The sequence below is a fragment of the Rhipicephalus microplus genome, chromosome 2, assembly GCF_043290135.1.
Source record: "Rhipicephalus microplus isolate Deutch F79 chromosome 2, USDA_Rmic, whole genome shotgun sequence".
Lineage (NCBI taxonomy): Eukaryota > Metazoa > Arthropoda > Arachnida > Ixodida > Ixodidae > Rhipicephalus > Rhipicephalus microplus.
The window spans coordinates 28,152,103-28,170,360 of record NC_134701.1 but is presented as its reverse complement, the minus strand read 5'-3'; the positions used below and the strand labels follow the sequence as shown (position 1 = coordinate 28,170,360).

General features: G+C 46.8%; 1 protein-coding gene across 1 annotated transcript in view; it reads right to left on the bottom strand.

Moving 5' to 3' along the window:
- Vha13 (V-type proton ATPase subunit Vha13) overlaps positions 1-18,258 on the bottom strand; it is a 108,697-nt gene that overhangs the window by 57,833 nt on the left and 32,606 nt on the right. The window contains exon 2 of the mRNA XM_037420265.2: positions 2,599-2,699. Coding sequence (XP_037276162.1) covers positions 2,599-2,699 — 101 coding nt within the window. The remainder of the gene's footprint in view (positions 1-2,598; positions 2,700-18,258) is intronic.

Here is an 18,258-nt window from a genome sequence, read left to right as displayed (position 1 = left end):
ATGCGAGATGTTAAAGAAGACTTGTTTGTGAGGCTTGTGCGCAACCTGCCGAAGACGGTTGAAGAATTCCTCACCGAGGCCACCATGACCGAGAAGGCACTTTAAATGTGCACAAGGCAGTATGACCGCCGCTCTTCACAGTGCACAACTTCAAGGCTTATGTCTGTGTGCCATGTGCATGTGACATCACACCATGTACCATGTGACATCACAGACTACCTTGCAGCAGCGCAGTGGACACCTCGAGGACCTTCTCGTTCGCCGTCACCTAGCCGCTACATGTCGCATCACCGCCCACCGTACACTGGCCCAACCCGGGGCCAGTCTCCTAGCCCTCACCCGGGAAACTAAGGGCAGCAAGGACGAACTGCCGAAGATCCTCCGTCGCCGCCACGACGAAACCTGAAGAACCCGTCTAAACATGGACGTTGCCCCGACATGAAAACTTCCGGATCAGAAGACGACTTGATGACGCAACGTACAAGCAGCGGTACCAACCGTCGTAGCCGAGATCAGACGTCGCGATCTAACCACAATGCGAAGAGACAAACTAGTGACCTCGACGTCCACATCGACGACCACAGCATCACAGCTCACGACACTGGAGCCGACTATTCCGTCATTAGGGGACATTCGCCACGAAGTTAAAAAAAGTTAGGACAACTTGGGAAGGCCCTGAAATCCGTACAGCCAGAGGCCATTTAGTTACACCGGCAGGCACCTGCACAGCCAGTCACTATTAACCGTAAGATTTATCCTGCAAGCTTCGTCGTACTGCAAGCATTGCTCGAGAGATGTCATCTTTGGTATCGACTTCTTAAGCCTCCATGGAGCCGTCACCGATCTGAGAACAATGTCCATAACAATATCCACAGAAAAAGCACTGCCACCGCACACGTCGTCAGGAAGGCACACCCTGAATGTGCTGGAAGACCAAGTCACCATTCCTCCTCGCTGCAGCGTAAGCATTTCTGTCGGCACTCGAGAATTGACAGACATGCAAGGCGTCGTTGAAGGCGACGAACACCTCTTGATCAACTGCGAAATTTGCGTCGCCAGAAGAATAGCCGAGCTGCGAGGAGGAAATGCAAGAGTGATGCTCACGAACTTCAGCAACGAGTACAAGCATGTGAACAAAGGCACAACGGTTGCCTACATTGAAGAGATACTGGAAGCCAGCAACACTTCGCCCTCACCGATTCCGCCAAATCTATTCCGATGACTGAAGCCCTTCAACCAGCATTCGACATTAATAAAGAGCAGCTCGAAAACCTGCTCCTCATATACAAGAACTTCTTTTCGGCGTCATCGAGAATTCGACAGACCCCTGTCATGAGACATCGAATTGTAATAGAAGAAAATGCCACGCCACTCTGTCAGAGTCCGTACAAAGTTTCGATGCGAGAACGAAAGGCCATAAGGAAACAAGTTGATGAGATGCTTTGCGACATTATCCAGCCTACAAAGAGCCCAAGGGCGTCACCGGTGGTGTTAGTGAAAAAAAAAAAGGATGGAACACTACTTGCGTTAACTATTGCAGACTCAACAAGATAACAAAGAAGGACGTATACCCTCCCCCCCGAATAGATGATGTCCTTGATCAACTTCCAACATCCGACTGCTGCTTTTATGAGGTACATAAATGTCAATGAAACTTGCGTGTATCCTGCAAGCGGCAGCGCTAGCCTAGCTTAGTTTCTCTAGCTTCCCAAATGCAGCCGCCGAGCTGCACCACTCTCGAACCTATAGCGATGGGGACCTTCAAGGGGCAGGAGGTACACTGGCGTTGGCCTCTCCTCGCTTCGCTACAGTGCACTCTAGCTAAGGTGGCTACTATAGCCTTGCTCACTCAACTGCCATGCTGCACTACTTTCGAACCAAGTGACTGAAATCTTTTAGGAGGGCCCACTAACGCTATAGATGCTAGCCTCGCTTTTCATCGTTGGGGTACAAGCCCCGCTCACGTAAAGGCGTGTTGATAGTGCAACGTTATCAGAGCACTGGCAAACGTCACACGTGTGGGAGCGCATCGGCAGAGTCTACATATACATTGGCTGTGGCAGTGCGTCGACTCATGAATTGTTTTCGCCGACATGACAGTGCAAATGCACGTGTCGACCCTACGTTGAACCATAATTGCACTTTACCAGCATATAAAAACACGGATGAAAAAAAAAAAACACTAGCACGCTATGCACGTGTTGTCCTTATTATGGCCACACTGAGCGCTTCTTGTTTTCCTCCATATGAACTGCTCATATAATCAAAACAATCACTCAAACGTGAAAAGGCATCTTTAGGCACTGAAAAGCTGATATAGGCACGAACCTCAGAATACGCACTTATAGACTCAATAAATATATGTGATCAAAACTTTTCTCATCTTCTAGTTGGTTTTTATATGTTAAATGGGCTCTGAACAGACTCCAGGAAAAAATAGGCATTTTGCCTAAAGTTCCTTTCTTAAATGATGAGCTACTTTTGATCAAAAACCCTTGTAAAGCTGAACACGCAAGATCACTGAATTTTTTTGAGGATGGGCTCTCTCATTGTGAACAAATAAGGCAGCATGTGCACATGAAGCCATGGGTGACATACCCTGGCTTCATACTCCTTGAACTGCTGCTCCTTTTCAGCCTTGAACCTGTTGATCTCAATCTCAGCTTCATCCTTGGCCTGCTTCAAACGCTTGGCCTTGCCTGCGAGACAGATTAAATCTACAATAAAAAAAGTCACAGGACAAGCAATGCAATTTTCAGATTAAAAAAAGAACAGCTGAATAAAATCTGGTGACCAAGTAGACAAAGGAAAGTTCAGCTCTGTGAATGACCAACGCAAGTGCCCAATCAGGGCCTGGCAAGTGCAAAACACAACAGCAGAGGGATGACAGGCCAGCCATGTGTCAGATCCCTGGCCTCATCAATGGCACGTCAACTTGCCTGTAGGAGGCTGCCAATTAAATGCTACCGGGAATGAACACATACGAATAAAAACAAGAAAATGAGCTATATCTATGCAGATTTACCTGCCAGAAACCTAAAATATTCAGGAGTACACAGGCAACGGTGATTTTAGTTCCTGAAAATGCCACACTCTGCAAAACAGGTGTGTCAAGGACATTGCATGGGCACACCCGTGTAATGCACACGTAAAAATGTGTGCTGCTTTCTTCTCACTTGAAACCTTACCAGGGGCCTGCCCACATCCCATACCCTCACGTAGCTTGCCCAATACCATATTCTCACGGGGTCATGACGCTGACGAAGGCAGATGATGATTAGTGGAGTTTAGTGGCGCAAGTGCCAGATGCGGCCAAAAAGTACCAGAACATTGATAATGAACTGTGCGATATGCAGTATGGATAAAAAAGATGTGATGTGGCTGTAAATGGGCCTAAAAACAGTCGCTGTAGGTGCATAAAATAAATATAGAGTAAAATTATGGCAATGACAAATGATGTGTGCTAAGGAGACATAAAATGCTTTAAAAATGATACGTATATGAAATAAAAACTTGACGTGGAGCACCAGTGCCTCTGCAGTGCCCTTAAACAAGAGCATGGAGGCCTGGGCTCAATGAAAGCTGCTATCACAGCAGCATCCTCTAGATAGAGAATGCGCAATGAACTTGTTGGGCTAAAAACATTCAATACTATCCATCTCCATCTTTTAATACTCTAATACTTCTAATACAATACTTCTAATACATGTCTACTCGACACGAGCTGTGTCCTTTCTCTTCTCTTTCGCTTTTGTCGGTGTGGCTATATGAGCAAGCGCAAAAGAGGACCCAGGAGTCTGTTCGCCTGTCAGCATGTCAGTCTCGTTAATGCTTTGCACATGCACGTAACCCTCTGAACGATACACTCATGTTCGCTAACGTGCATGATACAACTTGAGGCGCGTGACATGGATGACTTCAGGTTGCGCGCAGTGCCGGTGAGAGTTCGTTATGCCATCGGGGACAAACTCGTAGTTGAGTGTGCCTACTTTGTACAGTCCAAAGTACCGTCGCGGAAGTTTTTCACAGAGTCCACGTCGGCGTATCCGTGTCCATACCCAAACACGGTCACCAGGCTGGTATTCCCCGAAACTTCATGCATGAAGAAACATCTTGTCAACTTCCTCTCCTCCCTCTTGCTCAGCAGCAGCAGGAGCTCTCACAGCAGCAGCAGGAGTTCTCACAGCAGCGGCCCCTGCGACAGCCAATGCCGTTGGCTCTTGTGATCCGACAAGTTATTCCATGAGCAGATTTTCAGGGCCATGCCAGTGCCTTTTCAGCAGCCCTGTCGCTGCATACTCTTACTTGCGCTGAGGCAGTAAAGCGGCGGTAGCTACACCAGCCCTTGCCATTTCATGGGCCTCGTTGGGCCCTTCGACTAAAGGTATACGAGATCCCGTGTTGTCTGCCTTTCCGGCCACAAAGATGCCAATACTGATGCACTGTTGCACATCACACCGTGTCAGCTCTTAATGGTGACGACGTCTCCTCTGCACAGCGCAATGATCTATGAACCGCTTCGCTCTGACGTTTTATCAGAGGTGTCTGCACTTGCGATCATTCGAGCACTGTGACACCAGGCGTCACACTTCAGCATCCACGATAGCCTCTTGAACTAGCAAGATGACAGGATGATGGTCCTGATTATTCCCCGAATTCTGCACTCCACAATCTGCGCATCTTTTCACTCCAACCCACAATGTGCTCACGCCTGTCTATGCAGGACGAATGAACGCTTATGGAAGAGATATTACTGGGGTGGAACGTATACCCTCGTTCATTAGTTCATTCGAGCCTGCCCCGTATGTCAGCAATGGAAGAAACTACTGCATCCTGCAGCAGGTGCACTGCAGCCACTGCCATGCCCAGACTGCCCATTCGACCACTTCGGAAAAGATAGGGTGGCTAGAATGGGGAGGTGTGATGAGCGCGGCGCTTTTTGCTTGCCGGAGAAGGCCCTTCGGCGCGCCGATGCCGCTACGGGGCACTGATGGCAGCGGCGTGGCTAGTGAGCGGCGCACTTCGCAGAGTTTTCCTCGGGTGTGCTGCTTTTTTTTTTTTTTTTTCGGAGGCAATAGCTGCTTTGCAAGTACTTCGTCAACCGGTGATTGTGCTGGGTTACTCTGAAATGCCTGAAAGTGTCACGACAAAAAAAAAAAAAGTAGATCCAGTGTCACTGCATTATGCTTGTCCACAAAACTTAATGCTTCAGTTCAGCCTCTTGAAGAGTCCCAAGGGTGGCAACATGGATCACTTAGTGGAAAAGTCGCTCTGTCTGTAGAAAAAATGCTGCACGAGATGTAATAAAATGAGGAAGACTACGAAAGACTTCTATCTGATTTACTAGCAGTGTCTGTCGCCCATTAATCGTACACCGCTGAGCGGCGGATTGTCACCCTGTATATTATGTGGCAAGCTACACTGTGAGAAATCTGGTACTTGAAGATAATCGTGATGAATGGAAGAACGCGCCTGCCTTGTTTTGCAGTTGGTGGTGGTTACGTGTTATAAGTAACACTGTTGCTGGTATAGCACGTTACTTCGGCAATTAGTATTTGACGCACTTGTTATACATGTAGAAATGAAGCTGCTGCTTAAATTGTGCGAGTTGTAGTTGTCAGCAAGTCATTCCTGCAACACAGTAGCCATTTTATCAGTTATGTTTCCCAATGAAAATTTGCTTCTGCTGATAGTACAGGTCGCGGAGCATTAAGGTTGCAGTACCTGGAAAAGCATGGCTCATGTTTACATGAACAGTTGCGATTCTAGCGGGCCCTGTGTAGGTTAAAAAGGCAAAAATTATTTACACTGCAAATACCTGCGATTATGGTGCGCTAGCGTATGCAAGCTGTCAGAATTACTGTAATTATTTTTAGGTCAGTTATGATATCTTTGGGGAAACGGTCGACCTTGAAATGATATTTTGGTTTTCTGTGACAATGAGAAATGGGTTTAACATGCGCCACGTTGTTATAAAGAATCATATGCAACTCTCCGGTGCACATTAGGCCACTGTGTTCTACGTCCGGCATCCTGTGCAAGATTTGCTAGTTTAATTCACATAAATTAGCTATAGTTCTTTTGGTCAGAGACTTCATTTCTTTTCTTTCAATAGGTCGAGGAGCATGGGACTGAATGCTCGAGGGATCGACAATGTACCGACCCAGTCACAAGTTGGCAAAGCAGCAATACACGACAAAGATTCATACACGTAGAATAAAAAAATAAACTTTACAAGTATAAAATGACACTAAGTACGAATACAACAGTTATGAAACAAAGCTCCACAAATAGAGAGCGAGGGAATACATATGTATCATGATTTGGCATGAACATGAAGAACAAAAGTCAATAAGTAGAGTGACGAAAATTCCTGGAGATCTACTATTCGGGAAAGTGAATTAGCTGGGCGAAGCATCTAATGTGGCGATTTCGATTATTTAAAATTACATATATCTACAGCGCTATAGTTGAAAATGAATCATGAGAAATTAATTACACGTAATATTATAATGAAGGGTCAGGAATCATCAGGATCAAACCTATACACTGATACACAGAGAGATCACAATAGAAGATACAATACAGTAATAAGAATTATTAAAAAAGATGCGCAAGACAGCCAATGTTAGCGACGTTACTTGTAATATTTAATTAGATTCACAGGAAGTTCTCAATGGTAGAAGGAAGGACAAAGGGTCAATGTCTTCATTGTTTAAGGTGGTTAATAGGTAAGATAGCCTGTAGGACAATGTTCATCCTAAATGCTTCTAGGAACAGGTAAAATCCAGATTTAATTCATCGTGCCTAGTGAGACAAACACTTGGGTTTACGTTTATCTTAGCAAGATAAATTATGGTACTACAACCATGTTAACTAATGCTTTATGACATGTCGATTATAAGTAAGAGGTTTGTTAATATGATATTCTGGCTCCCGCAGCGTGGGTGCATCGATTCAAACTTCTGATCTTGGAGTATAATCGATAAAGAACCCCAGGAGGTCAAAATTTCCGGAGCCTTCCACTTCGGCGTCTCTCATAATCATATGGTTGTTTTGGGACGTTAAACTGAACATATCAAGGCCTTTTCAAGAATGGTTTTCAGAGATGAGACTTTAAAGGGCCTAGGTGCCATGTACTGACTTACACTTGCTCGATCAAAATGATTTTAGCGAAAACGGGTCACCACCACACAGCGTGGGAGCAATTTTTGTAGAGAGCGGCACGTGCTGCCTTGTTTGTCTCTTCCGCAAGGTTACCCGTGCCGGTGCATGCAGCGCCCCAAACGGCATCGGTGCGCTTTGGGGACCGGTTTCGGCGGCCGCTTTTCACACCTCCCCATTCTAGCCACCCTAGAATAGACCTTTAGGTGCCACTGCCACTGACCACAGCAGGTGCACTGATGGACTATCTTTGCTGTGGATGAGCTTACACGGTACGCCGCAGGCACTGCTCTTCGCACAGCAAGAATGCAGGACATTTCTGATTTTATCCTCTCGCCGTCACGGCCCTCCTCGCTAACTTTTCATAACCGTGGCAACGTATTTCTGACGTCACTCAAGCACTTCTGCCTCAGCGCCATGTTGCACATTGGACAAGTACCGCTTACCACCCTCAGACAAACAATTTGAGCGGTTAAACTGGACCCCAGGTGACATACTCGCGACACATGTCGCACCTGGTCAAACAATGTGGTACCTGGTTCTTCCATTTCCGACCTACACTTACAACATGGCTACACAAGTCACAATCAAGTTTTTTCTTTCTTCCTTTTGTACTGTCGCCAGCCTTCCCACACTATCAACACTTGACTGCCATATGCACCGAAGTGCACTACCGTGTCGCAAGCCGCCGGCTTCCTGAAAAATGTTGCTGACTAGCCAAGCAGTTTACTACGGCCAACCAACAATGACAGAAAGAGGCGCGCCATGACAACCACCTTCTTGCAAAAAAAACATACCATCCTGTGCTCCTAGTTTGTCTCCCAAATTACTCTCAAGTTATTATGATCCCTACTGTGTGGTTGAGTGCACTTCACCAGTGGAGTACGTTGTTAAACCTCTTACGCCACCGAGTGACTGTAGTCTACTTGCACGTGATACAGTTCATGTAGCACGCCTCAAGGCATACTTCAACACGCTTGTTCTTATCTGTTAAATCACCAGGATGCCTTCATCTTTCGACAGGGCAATTATAATGAACAACGATCGTCGCCACGAAAAGAAGGGATCACAAGATCAGCGTTTGAACACCACCATCTTCTCACTGTCACTTTCTACTTATAGTACATATATAATTCAACTGTTCTTATGTCTGTCTCTATATCGTTTCCCCTCTTCTTTCCCCATTTTTTTCTTTTTATATATCTCTCTCCCAACTTTTTTTCTCTCGCCCATTAGGGCTATTGCCTCTTGCACCAGACATTTCGGCACACATGTGCCACGAGTGAAGATGAACAGAACATAACAAAGATATGCACTAATTCATGATGATGATGATAGTATTCTGTTCGTGGGAGAGTACCAAGAATTTAAACAAGCAAAATTTTTCTGGCTACATGATAATGCAATCAGTGTGATGGCAATAAATTATAGTATTATACAAAGTAAGGCTACACAGTATAATTACGATGGATCCAATCTCATGGAATCATACTTAACACTGGTGTAGGAGAATGCGGTCCCTCTGGGGACCGCAGCAGTTTTAACAGCGGAGCTGTTTAGGCTGGACAAATAGGCACACCAGTTCAGGGAGCAAAGCAAATGAAGACAAAGAGCATGTGCCAGTTCTTGATGAGAGCCTTCGGTTCGTTCTGCACGGACTAAAGACAAGCGTGTAACACCTCTGCTGTTAGAAGCACTTCTCTGCCTGCAGCAGCTATATTTCCTTACGTTAGTGCTTACGCAAAATCCGATCGGAACTTGCACAAAAACGAATCCATAAGTATTATATGCTATAGCCTTACTTTGCATACCCGTTGGTGAAGAGATTTTTCTTTAATTGAAGGAACTACAGTCCCCCCTCCCACTGTCCAGTGTACCCCCCTCCCCTCATCGCACCATGACGCTGCCTATCTGCTGAAGCCCGCACTGCTCACACACTAACACTGGGGTGGAAACACTGGCGCGTTTTCACTGGCAATTTCTGACCAGTGGCAGGTCTACTTTCTAGCCACCATTCCGTCATTATGCGACACGCGTCATTATGTCTAGCCTCCGCAAGTTCTCGTGTGTTGCGATCGTGGTGTCGAAACAAGATCTCCGTCGTGGAGAATGGTGCCTCGCACTGGCACTCTCAGCCATGCATGGCCAGGTGCGTTAAAGGTTTTCCCCGTAAAGAAGACTGATGTTCTTCAATACGCATGTTTAAACATTGGCCTGTCTGGCCGACATAGACAGGACCACACGACAGAAGAATGCAATAGACTACGTCGGCCTTACATGAGACAAATGTAACCTTGTGGTTAATGGGGCAACTGAGCGTCCCTACGTTATCAAGCTTGTTGTCTACCATTGAGCATAGTCTGCCTAGCTTGTTATTAGAACAAAAAATGACCCTTAGGCCAAACCGCTTGGCCGTTTTCTTAAACTGATCTGAGCACGCGTGCAGATGTGACGTAACTGCTATTTTACCATTATGAATCTCCTTCTGGCTATGTGTATGGATACCTCTTATCTGTTTGACAAGGCACTGGCAGATGGTATGTATCACCGAGACAGGAAAGGCCACATTTTTTAGACAATCCACCTGCTCTTGAAAGCTGCGCAAAGCGAAATGCGTGCAAGATCTGTTGGCAGCAGCCTTAAGACACGACAGTGCAATACTGTTCTTCACAAGCTTAGAGTAGAAGGAACGGTAGCTCAAGAGCAGTTTAGTCAACCAGGGTGCGTACACGCAGCAGATGCGCTGTGACGGAAAATGCAGGGATAAATCTAAAAATTATCAGTTGTTCTCAACTCGCAAGTCACAGGCGAAGTTCAAACTACCAAAAACCAGAAAATCGTAGACATACCGAAACACTAACAGTTATGTCCTGCAAATCTACCTCCAAGTCCCTGTGAAACCTGCTCAAAAATATGCTACTAAGCACGGGGGCAACCCGTGACCCTATGCAACCCTCGACTTTTGCACAAAAACCTTATTTTTATTGCCCACAATGATGTTAGATAGGTAGAAGCTTAACAATGCTAAGGAGGCTTCCACCGTGGTACCACAGGCATTCCTTCATGAATTGCATTAATAAGTCACGTGGATGGGAGAAGAAAAGGTCTTCCACACCAATACTTATAGCCGTACACGCGGTGAACTCTATAGTAGGCAAAAATGAAAGGACTTCCTTAGAGTTGCTTATGGGAAATGGATCACGGATGGACAACTTCCAGGTGTTTCTGCAAGCACTTGTGGTGTACACTTTCTTCTCGGTGTCTATTTCGCGCTACATTTATGCCGTAATGCTCCAGAAGCTTCTTCGTTGCAGCTGCACTGGCGGCCACACATTGACAAGGACAATGCCCGACGACGAAATTCCTTGTTGCTATGACGTGCATTTTGTAGATTTTTCAAGAGTCTTTTATGCCAGGTGCCATAAATTTCACAAAGAAGACACTACTCCGGCCCAGAACTGTATTATTCTTTGTCTCATGCTATGCTTCTAGAATTTGACGAACAGTATACTCTTGAACATGTCATTGCGGTTTTAGACGTGTTGGCTTTAACGTCCACTTTCGTTAATTGGAATGGCAACACATCTGAAAACAGGGTATTCGTACTGGTTCGGCAATTGAACCCGTACTCATTTTCATGGCCCACTTGGACCGAATAATTATGAGAAGTCGTTAGAAACTAGTGTTATAAATATCTTCAAGTTTATGAATGATAATTTTGAAATATGATGCAATCGAGTTTCAAAGATTGACCCTTGAAGTATTTGAGACTGTTAGCCAGCTTAAAAAACTTGCACCTGAAATTCCATGTGGGAATACGCTCAGGTTCCTTGATCTCATTAAAATTTCAGGATGACTACGTTTATTGGCTTTACAAGCCCAGGAGCAAAAAGCCATTGTTGCCTTTTTCTTCTGTATATACTGAAGTAGTCAAGAGGTCTGTCGCACGTATGTGCCTTTTAAATGCGAAGCACTTCTTGAGAACTTTTTGACGAACTTCGGCGACTGAGCGTATCTATCTATGCTATCTATCTATTGTTAAGATAGACACTTGAGCTGAGCAGAGAGGAGTGTTCAAAATTCTGCGAACAAGTTGCCGAAAGGAAGCGGGACCGCTGACAGCCGTCCAAATATGGGTATTGTCCTCCCAACCTGGAAGCGAGGCGCCTGCAAACGCGACGCCGCGTTTGCAAGTGTAGAACGAGACAGCCTCCTTGAAGAGATGGCGGTGATAGCATGGATTACCGTCAGCCCCGCAAAATGAGCGGGACGAGTACAGGTCTTTTGGTGCTCCTGGTGGCGCGGCGGTAGTACGATCCTGGGATGATGCACGTAGCGGCATCTCACCACACGGAGGAGACAGCTAGCCGCCAGAGAAGCACATGTGGTGGCCACGTACCGGTCAAAGACTTCGTTGATGAGTGTCCCGTGGTTGGACAGAAAAGTTTAAAGTTATTACCTCATCTAAGAGTGAGGGGAAAAATGACGCTTGATAACTAGCCGCAGTGTGCTCTTGAGAGCGCCTTCAACGTGATCGCCACGATGTAGGACGACATCTTCGTCAAGATGTTCAACTTGTGGCGAGAAATGCTTTCTTGTAAATAATGTAAGATAAACCTCTTTACAGTTTTCCTCATCAGTCTCTTGATGCTTGGCATCTTCTTCCCAAGTCCTTGGTGCCAGAAATGGATAAGTCTCAACACCTCAACAACGAATAACAATGGGAAGGATCCTGTTGAACCCCAGGTTTTCTCCTTTCTCCTGGCCCTATCTAATCGTATCGATACCTAAATTGGTATGGCATAACATGACTGTATTACGAGCATAATTGACTACTCCTAACATAATCATGAAATGTATGTCATGAACGTTGTGATTTACATTTCATCATTTTGCTTCTCTTGTGGTCGTTTCGTTCACATGACATATTGCAAAACTAGTATGGTACAGCATGACTGCATGGCGAACGCAAGTGACAGAGCCTAATGTGGTAATCATGACATGCATGTCATTAAAGTCATGACTACACGCCACACTTATAATGCGCTCGTGGCCATTTCGCTACCTTCACATATACCAAATTTGGTAACAGGCGACATGAATGGACGACGAACGTTGAAAATGATAATCATGGCACGCATGCCAAGTAAAACACGACTACATGCTACGCTTATAGCGTGGTTGCGGCAGTTTTGCTAGCTCCCCATATACCAAGACGTGAATAGACGACGAAGGTTAATGACACATTCAAACATGATAACCATAATATTGCCGCGTTCCTTGCTTTAAGTTTGGTTATCTCCCCGTTACATTACATTCAGCGCAAATTGCGCATACGATATTCAAAAAGCTTCGAGGCCGTATGGTTTTGTTAAAGTTACGCCTACTTTGTGAACATTACAGATAATTCTGGAACCTACGTCGCCACTAGCGATAACGCTAGAATATTCGATGGCAAGGGCACAAATGCTGACACGCTTCACCGCTTGTCAGTTGATCGAGGGCTGACACTGTTCACTGCCATCAGTGCAACACTGCTACTGTAATCAGACTGGTTACTGGGCACAAGTTCACTCAAAATAACAGTTCATTATCCGACTCCCTGTGTGCTCCATTCGTCCACGTCACAAACCCGTGACATCTGGTGAGGTGCTGCTTCTTTCATGTATGTGACGACCCCGTCAAGTCGTGAACCCAGCCCATGCCGCGAAGAAAACACCGACGCCAGGCACGAGCAGCGAGTTAGCCGCAGGCAACAAGGCCTGCCACCCGAGTACAGGCTTTTACCAGACAAGACTCAGAAAACCAATAGGTTGACGTCGAACACGGCGACAATGATAGCACCTGTGCCACCTGCATCACTCCTGCTCCGGCAAATCGAAGAGCTGCCATCTTTCCACGGTTCGCCACTGGAAGACCCGAAAAGCTGGATCGAAAGATTCGACCAGGACGCCGCCTTCAATGACTGGACTGCAATGACAAGCTTCGGCATGTGTATTTCACCTTAAAAGATTCTGCTCTGACCTGGTTCGAGAATCAAGAGCGAGGCCTTACAACGTGGGACGACTTTCGCACCATGTTCCTTACCACTTTCGCAAGTGTGGTCTGCAAGAAGGATGCAGCTCTCCTCGAAACCCGTATGCAGATGCCAAACGAAAATGTGGCGCAATTCACGGAAGATATGATTAAACTTTTCCGCCACGCTCACTCCGACATGTCTGAGAAGGTCCAACTACTCATGCAAGGAGTCAAGCAAAAACTCTTCGCCGGGCTGATCAGGAAACCGCCAAGGACTGTCACCGAATTCAATTCAGAAGCATCTACGATACATATGTTCATGTGATGTCACTTCCGCCGTTGTCGCCCTCTCCCGCCATGCCTGGGTACCTTCCTGGGTACCTACGGAAGTTCGCGTGCTGCAGCGCGGTTCGTTGGGGGCTCTTCATTTGTTGCTGTGCACGATGTTGAAAAGGAAGCATTGTGGTTTTTTTGTTGCCGTACTTTAACGACCTCATTGGACCAGGAAGGCCTCATTTGTTCACTCGATACAAAACCAGAAAATCAAGATGTGCTACACGTATACAAGCCACCGTGTACACCGGCTGCCCGCCACGACCTACAATAGCCCATTATCTCGCTATCACTACAAACACCACAAATCGCGTGGCCCAAGAACAAGTGAAAACCCACATTCTCGCAAGCCACAATTTTAAGTGTGGATGAGCGAAGCGCAGCAGCTCCCATCGAAAACGAGTCGTGCAGAGCTAGGCAAGTTTACAAGAGATATAATGATAATAATATATTGCTGCGGCCCACGCCACCAAAGTAGCAGCGTCCCCCCGTCCCCGTCCCCCCCAAGTGTTTTAAACAGTGCTGATGTTGAGCCGATTTTGATTGAAATTTGTGGAAACAGTCGAGGAAAATATTATGCAAGCAGATAGAGACTTCGTGTGGTGCATGCCGCGGTAATGTCGGTCATCATTTTTTTTTCGTGTATGTTTTGACACCTTTCTCACCTTGTATTTTACTTTTTTTGTACCCTAATGTACAGTGGAGTCCCTGAAAATGATGGAGACCATGTTAGGGAATTAATTGACCAACTTTTCAAAATCCTGACCCCCCAACTCGAACGGATCGGCTACACTTCAAAGTGAACTAATATTGTTTCGAATCCATTTTTACAGTTTGTTTCAATGCAATACCCGAATTTCTGCGATCACCATCACGATTTTAACCGCCTCCCTGACACGCTGATTGTGCACGCAGTGGTCGCGGACAAGTTTGTATGTACATCAGTATCTTGGTAAGCTATCTCTGTTCGCAGGTAAGTGCTTGACTATAGCACTTACCCGGAATGAAGCGACACCTGAAGACGCAAATATCACCAAGTTTCTTCAAGTAGTTTTTTTGTTAATCCGCGCCAGCCAAACACGCTAGTACTTTTCGGAAAATCGCAATGTGCGTTCTCAGCTTCGGGTAATAACTTTCGGCGAAGAAGCACCCCGAAGTTCTGCTCCCTCTTCGCGGACAACTAAATCAAATTGCCTCACAAGCAGCCCTCAAACTTACATCGTGAGGCTGAACTAAATGGGCACAAGCACGAGGAGACAAGACTGCAGCGGTAGCCGACGGAGTCTGTAGGTACCCGGGCATGTCGGCGGGCATTTCAGAAGTAACGAAGGGGTGCTGCGTGACGCACTTGCACACTATCTACAGAGAAGACGCTTAAGATGCGCACGGGGCAATACAATCGTAGCTTTTCGTCTACAAGCTATGCCAGCATCTAAGCGCTAGAAAACACCGACTTGCACGAGACGATCCGAGCAACCGTGCAAGAAGAGCTGCGAAAATTGCTTTCTTCAGCGCAGCCTCATGTGGACTCCATGGCAGACGTCGTACGCCAGAATATCCAGAAATCACTGGGCATCCTTCAGCCTCCAGAGCCTCAGCTGCAAGTCTTGAGCTATGCTGCCACAGCCCGCTGTCACGCCCCTCCTCCACGCCAAGACACCGCCCCGTCGCACTTTCGTTGCCAAATGCCACCACCACCACCACTACCACCGACGTCCTACCGTTTGCCAGCAGGCCAGCGCAGCACGCCGAAGAAAACCAACAATTGGCATGCGCCTGACAATCGCCCGCTTTGCTACCACTGCAGCGAAGCCGGGCGCACCTTCTGCCATTGCCAGTTTTGACAAATGGGTCACGGGGCTTCGACATCAATGCACGGTGTCCACAGCGGGTTGAACGACTGTATGACATCAACTACTTCGTGGGAGTACAGTTGACACCCCGTCGACGTTATCGTTCGCCGTCGCCAGGAAGCTATGCCTCACTGCACTGCCCACAGTACATCGGCCCTGTTCGGGGCCGATCTCCGAGCCCTTACTCTGATAACGAAGGGCAGAAACCGGTGGAGGTGCAGTTGCTGTAAGGCGAACTAACGAAGATCATCCGCCGCCACTAAATCGAAAGCACCCGCTGCAAGACGAAAAGGGTCTTGACATCGAACCTTCGCAGCCTGAAGAAGTCACAATGCAACGTGGAAGCAGTGGAGCAAATAGACGTAGCCACGATCCAATGCGACGAACCAGCGACCTCGACGTAATGTTTGACGGCCACCTCGTCACTGCTCTCGACGATACTGGAGCCGACTATTCCGTCGTCAGTGGGCCTTTCCCGACGAAGTTAGAAAAAGGCAAGGACTGCATGGCAAGGCCCCGAAATCCGGACTGCTGACTGCTGAGGTCACATAACGCCGACTGGAGTCTGCACAGCTAGAGTCACGATCAATAACTAGACTTATCCTGCGAGCTTCGTCATCCTACAAAGTTTCTCCAAAGATGTGATAGTTGCAATGGACTTTCTAAGTCAACACGGTGCTGTCATGAATCTGCGGTCTTAATCACACTACCTCAGAAAACACGCTGCAGACCCCTACAAGACCAAGAAATCACGCATTGAATGTGCTAGAAGAGCAGGTCACCATGTCGCCTTCCTCCAGTGTCATTTTCGTTGGCACCAAAAAGCCAGAAACATTGAAGGCATCGTCGAAGGCGATCAGCAGCTTCTTCTAACAGTCAGATTTGCGTCGCTAGAGACATAGCTGAGCAGTGTGACGGCAAAGCAAAGGTGGTGCTGACAAACTTCAGTCACGAATAAAGGCACATCAACCATGGTGCGAGACGCTGTACGAGCCAGCGCGCAAACAACAGGATGCGTCGATGGCCGAGGAGGGGAAACGGCGCTAGTGCCGCTAACAATGTTGGTGACGCACGCACCGGCCCCATAGGCCACATCTCCCTTTCTTTTTTGAAAGAAAATAGCTTGACTAAGCGCTCTTCAACAAAGCGTAGTGGTTTTTTGCTTTTTCTGATACTACGCCTAAGTGGTTGGGGTGGCGGTCCCGGGGGCTGTAGCAATGTAGTTCCTGTTGAGCTGTGGGCTCGTATATGCTCTCGGTAGCGGCGGAACTCTTTCCCGTCTTCGTTGGCCAAGATTTATGATCTCTGCATTGGGGCTTCGAAGACTACAATTGCTGTATGCCACTCGGAAATTCGGCTGTTAAACACCGATTTCCGATCCAGGATCTAAACATGCAAGGTCACACGTGCGTCTTGGCTGCGAGTTGTACGTCTTCTGCCGCTGGCGGATCTCCTTAAGTCTTGCTGTCACCCGATTGGAAGGCACTGTAGCTTGGTGTGAACAGGCAGCTATGTCCTTGTTCTTCCCATCAGTTGCTGGACTGGGGACTGCAACAGCTTGTCTCTGAGTGTTTCTCCACTCTAGTAGGGCGTTGTAATAACCCGTGTTCCCATAAGCAGTCTTTTCAAGAAGTTTCTTCAGCTCTTGGATGGCTCGTTCCGCCATCTCATTGGACCGTGGATAGTGGAAACTTGAGGTGGTGTGCTCGATGTCACACTGACTAATGTATTCAGCAAATTTGTGGCTGTTTATTGGCGGTCCATCGTCGCTGATAAGCTTACAAGGTAGACCATGATTAGCGAAGACTACTTGACAAAACAATGACGGCTTCAGTGGTCGTATGCTTGATGCAACAAATCTCAAAGTAGAACGAGTAGAAGTCGACAATGACTCGATTTTCCTCTTCCTCGTGGCACAAGAAATCGATGCCAACTGTTTGCCAGGGTAGTTTGAGTATTTTGGGTATCTGCAGTCCCTGGTTCCTGGGCTTAAGTTTTCTGCAAAGTGCACATCGATCTGCTTTCTCTTGAATGTCTGTCGACATGCCAGGCCAAAACATAACATCTCTAGAGCGTTGCTTCATCTTTTCCGCTCCTCCATGGGCTGCGTGCAGGTCTCTGACATGGTTCCTCATGCTGCTGGGAATGATCAGTCGCTTGGATCGGAACAGAATATTTTCAACATAGACCTCGTCACGGTATGATTAGCAAGTTCGAATTTGTTCAGGGACTGACCTTTTTTCCTCTGTCTAAGTGGTATTAGCATATTCCTTCAGGGTACATAGATTGTTGTTGCAACTAGTCTCACACAGGGACGCTTGATCTGCTGCAGCTTTTCGGTGGAACTGACAATTATTGCACGACATTTAATTGGAAGTATTCTTCCGGCACCTTTTCTTTTGACGGAAACCGAGACAAGGCATCTGCTATAAACATCTCAGTTCCTGGTTTATATATTATCCGAAGCGAGTACTTTTGGAGTTTCAGTCGCATCCTTTGCAGACATAATGGACACTAGTGAAGCTGTTTCTTGAAGATCGTCTCGAGTGGGCAGTGGTCACTTTCCACCGAGATGCTTGGCTGTGCAAAGACAGTCGTGAAAGTCTGGTGCATCTGTGTACAATGGCTAACATCTCCTTTTCAATTTGTGCCTACTTCTATTGGGCTTCTATTAATGAGCGAGAAGAGTAAGCCAAGGGGTGTTCGCTATGCAGGATGACTGCTCCATTTCCATGTTGGCTGGTAACTACTTGTAGCCTTAGTTGAACCTCATACCAGTACGTCACCCATGACTACATAGATGCCATCAAGACTTCGAAGTGTTTAATGCATTGCTTTCTGGAAGACTTCCGGTGCAGTGGAAATTACAAATGGCATCTGTAGAAATCTG